A 4823-nucleotide genomic window follows, 5' to 3' on the forward strand; every position below is an offset into this window, starting at 1 on the left:
AGAAGGAGTGAGAGCATGCAGATATTGGATGGATGAAGAGGAGAATTTATGCAGAGTATGTGGATACGAAATGGAGTCATGGGCACATGTATTAGAGAGATGCACAGGAGAGGAAGAGGGACAGTTGAGTGTGGATGAGTGTGTAAGATGGATCTTGGATGGTAGTGGACAGGAAGTCATGTGGATGAAGAAATTGGAAGAAGTAAGGGAAAGCAAGGGAGTAGGGCAGAGCCAAATGGGTGATCCTGAAAAGGGACAGAAAAAAGCGGAAATTGTCTTCAATATCGTGGAAAATGCATTTTTTTATGGTAAGAGGAAACGGAAGCCCTGGAAGTTCGCTCATTTTAATAATTAATGTCACTACTGTTACTATTGTTTATCCTACGTAATGCGAAAGAGTAGAATATAAGTAGTAGTTAAGTTAGACTAAGGATGGAATTGTAATTATATGTACAGGGAGCGGAGGCCCTCAAACCCGTAAAAGGGAGAGATTAAATACATACATACTTACACATGGACAAATGTTCTTTTTAATTAGAAGTCTTCTTTTCTTTTTAATATAATTCAAAGGAATTCGATACAAATTTATAAAGATTCTTGGGAGTTAAAAAAATTCCAAGTGAATTGAAAGAAATTGAAAAATATGCAAACATTAATTAAATTCAATAAGTTTGAAAGCAATTTAGAATAATTTAAGAGAATTGAGAACAATTTTACAAAATGTCCAGAAAATTACAAAGAATTAAAAAAGAATGCAAGAAAATGTAAAAAGAATTAAAGATGAATTCCAAATGAATTCAAATTGATTGCAAAAGAATATTTGAAAATCTTTCAATTTTTAAAATTCTACGAAATCGCTCACTTCTTGTGATTAAATACTTTGAAATTCATTAAAATGTTATAAAATCCCAGAAAATTCTATGAAATCTTATATTTCTTGAAATTATGGCAAATTTACTCAAATAATTTAAGATTCTTACAAATCCGTTAAAATCACTGAAATACTCGCTCGCAAGCCTTACAAAATCCTTTGGAATCTTTTTAAATACTTTAAAACCATGTAAATCTTATAAAATTGTTTCTAACGTTTAACTTCTTTATAATCCCATTTTTTAAAATCTGTTTAAATCCCTTAAAATCTTTGGAAATTCCTTGAAAGATCTATAATTTCTTAAAAATGCCCTGGAATCTTTTAAAATTATCTAGAATATTTTAAATCCTATAAAATTTTTAAAAATTTTTTCAACTTGGTATTTTAAAAATACAAAAAAACGTTCAAAATGCTTTTAAAAATCCTTCAAAGTATTGAAATCAATTCGAAATTAATTGTAATCTTTTTAAATGTCGTAAAATCTATTAAAATACCTTGAATTAGTTGACAATCTTCGAAATCCTATAAAATCCTTCAATTTGTGTGAATCAATTTTTTCAAATTGATTTAAAAAAATTCATTAAAAAAACCTTTTAAATTACAGGAAATCTGATATTTCCGGAAATCCTCATAAATCTAATGAAATTCATTGGAATATTTTAAAATATAATAAAACCTTATAGGTCATGTCAAATTGTTTAAAATTATAATAAAATTAAATTTAAAATTCTTGAAAACCTCAAGGAAAATTGTTTAAATCCCTTAAAATCATTAAAATCCTCGGAAATTTATTGAAAATTTAAAAATCTCTTCAAAATTCCTTGACTGTTTTCAAAATAGTTAAAAATTCTTTGAAATTCCTTCGAGTTATTAAAATATATATAAAAGATACAGTAAGATATTATAAATCATATACAATGTTTTGGAATCCTTTGACCGTTTTTAAAACTCTTGAAAATTGTTTAAAATTTTTAAAAATAACTAAAATTTCTTTTGATTCTATAAAATCCTTTAAAGCTAATTAACTCAATTCAAAATTCTTTTGCTTTTTCTAAAATATCCTAAAATCTTTCAAACTTTTTAAAATCTTTGGAAATATCTAGAAAATGTTTAAAGTCCTAAGAAAAACTTAATTAATTGTGAATAAATTCTTTGAAACCCAATAAAAAATTAAAAGAAAACCCCTTTAAATTACAACAAATATGATATTTCTTTAAATCCTCGAAAATTGGTTAAAGGACCTTAAGAGGTTTTGAATGTCTTAAAATCGTTGAAATCCTCAGATAATTTGAAAAATTGTTTAAGGACTTGTGAATTCCTTAGTATTTTAAAAAGTACTCTCAAATCTTAAAATTTTTTTGAAATCCGATCAAATTATTGAAATGTGTTGAAAATGATAGGAATCTTTTTACATACCTCCAAATATTTCAAATATCTGGAAATTTTCTAAAGGTCTTGAAAGCTCTTGAGAATTCGTTGGAATCCTTTAACATTCCTTTGCATCTTTTAAAATACCGTAAAATATTTCAAATCCATGTTTGAAAATCACTTTAATTTTTTTAAAGGTCTTGTACATTTCTTGATATTTTTAGAAATACTCTGAATATTTTTAAATCCTTAAAAATCCCTTCTAATTATCGAAATATGTTAAAAATGTTATGAATTTTTCAATACACCCTAAAATAAGTCAACAGATTTCTTTTTGAAGCTTTCGTTGACTCTTTAGAGTTTTCAAGAATACAGTAAAAAAATACGGAAAACTTTTCAAAGCTCTTAAAAATTCCGCGACATTTTTTAAAATACTATAAAATAATTTGATATCCCTTGAAAGTATTGAAATCTGTTTAAAATTTTAGGAGCCGTTTTAAATACCCTTAAATCTTTAAAATACTCATAAAGTTTTAAAATACTTTAAAGTCTCAAAATCCTTTGACATTTTTTGAAGCTCTTTAAACTTCCTTGACATTTTAAAAAATACTGTGAAATCCTAAAAATATTTTGAAATCTCTTCTAATTATTGAATTCTGTTACAAATTTCAGGAAACTTTTTAAATACCCTAAAATGTTTCAAAAGAATTTCGATTAAACCATCGGTAAATTTGTTGAAGGAAAATTTACTAAAGAGATCTTTTTTTATTTTAAATACTGATAATAGTGACTTTATCTTATATGTGTTACTATATTTTTACAAAGTTCCTGAATTTCCCCTAATTTTCAGGTTTTTCTTTACTTCTGGCCACCCTTCTTCCAAGATAATTTTAAATTGAAATATTTAAAGGCAATATTTATTAAATTAATAAATTTTCTCCCTTACAGAAACCGAAAAACAAGACCAAAGAAAACGAAGAAAATTCTCCGTATCTGAGAGTTAAATCGAAAGGAATCACAGCCTTGAAGGAACTACACGCACAGCGTTCAGCTGGTGTCATTGGTCATTCTATTTTTGGAAAAAAGAAAAGAATTTCGCATCTTTCTAGTGTAAGTAAAAATTGGCTATTACTTTTCCTCATATTATTCGGTAATGCCTCTCCAATTTTTGAAAAACTTTCCCTTTCCACCCATTTATTTTTAAATATTCGATATTTATAACCGGATACTAACTTCCATATATCACAACGCTGCTGAAGGCTGGTGACCTTCTCAGAATGAAAACAAAAGCACAAACCCAAGACGACTCTCTCGGTTCCAGTTCTACCTCCCCCCTCTCCCAACCCTCCCTTATTAACTGAAGTTTTTGGTGGGACTGACGTTAGAACTACAATCTCCACCATATGAAGATTTGATACCTAACTTTGACATGATTTCGACAGAGAAAATAATCTTATTGTCTAAAGGTGTTAGTTGGGCGTATAATCTAAACAATGAATAATACAAACTACAAAATAGCCTCGGAAAGGACTGGAACTTTTAATGACAAAAGGCATGCACACAGAAAATCTAAAGGTCATGTTTCAGGCGACGAATGGAGACTGGGTGTTTGGAATGCTAGGGGAGTAAATGATCTCAAGTTAAAAGAATTGCGTGAAACTATGGACGTGAAGAAATTAGATATTTTATGTGTGCCCTAAACAAAGAAAAAGGGATGCGAAACTAAAGAAATAAAAAACGGCATGTTGAAAGGCGGATTTAAAATATGGTCAGGGGTAGACCGTGAATCACATGGTAAACAAGGAGTAGGTCTGATTTTGAATGAAAGAGCAAAGCATCATTTCGGAGACCATGGTTTCGTGTCTCCCAGAATGCTGTGGGCTAGAATGAAAGTAGGAATCAGAAGACTATTTATCATAGCATGCAACGCGCCGGTTGATAGTGATCCTAGAGAAGTAAAAGGCGCAGTATAATTGACTTTGTTGTTGCGGATGAAAGACTAAGGGAGTTAGTCAAAGATACAAGAGTCATGAGGGGTCCTGAATGCAATACTGATCATTACCTTCTGATCTCAAAAATTAACTTAGGTCGGGGTTGGAGAAAAAAGAGACCCAAGAAAGCAAAGCAAACGCGAATCAAAATTGAGAACCTACAGAAACCGGATGTGCGAATAGATTTCCAAAATAAGATAATCGAAAGCATAGATAGGGCAACATGGGAGGACCGTACAAAAAACAAAGATTTAGAGGGCGCCTGGGGAATGTTACGGGATATCCTTGTTAGATGCGCGATCGAAGTGTGTGGTACCGCAGTTGTAGGAAGAATGTCTGGTGATGCGTGGTGGAATGATGAAATTCAGGCTGCCCAAAAAGCAAAAAGAGAAGCATACAAGAGAACTTTGAACATCGCAGGTCTTAGCAATGAGGAAATAAGTAGACGTAGAAATGATTATAAACGCAAAAACAGGATACTTAAACGGTTTGTTAAAGAAAGTAAAGATACAATTAGAGCAGAAGAAGAGATAAAAATACAAAACGACTTTGAAGGAAGCAGGAAAATACTTTATAAAAAAATGAAAGGAAAC

At 30.1% G+C, this 4823-nt stretch overlaps 1 protein-coding gene across 1 annotated transcript in view; it reads left to right on the plus strand.

Annotated features, from left to right (window-relative positions):
- Positions 1 to 4823, plus strand: part of LOC117180124 (E3 ubiquitin-protein ligase TRAIP-like) — a 45400-nt gene that overhangs the window by 35883 nt on the left and 4694 nt on the right. Inside the window, exon 6 of the mRNA XM_033372468.1 lies at positions 3188 to 3349. Coding sequence (XP_033228359.1) covers positions 3188 to 3349 — 162 coding nt within the window. The remainder of the gene's footprint in view (positions 1 to 3187; positions 3350 to 4823) is intronic.

This window comes from Belonocnema kinseyi, chromosome 9, assembly GCF_010883055.1.
Source record: "Belonocnema kinseyi isolate 2016_QV_RU_SX_M_011 chromosome 9, B_treatae_v1, whole genome shotgun sequence".
NCBI lineage: Eukaryota > Metazoa > Arthropoda > Insecta > Hymenoptera > Cynipidae > Belonocnema > Belonocnema kinseyi.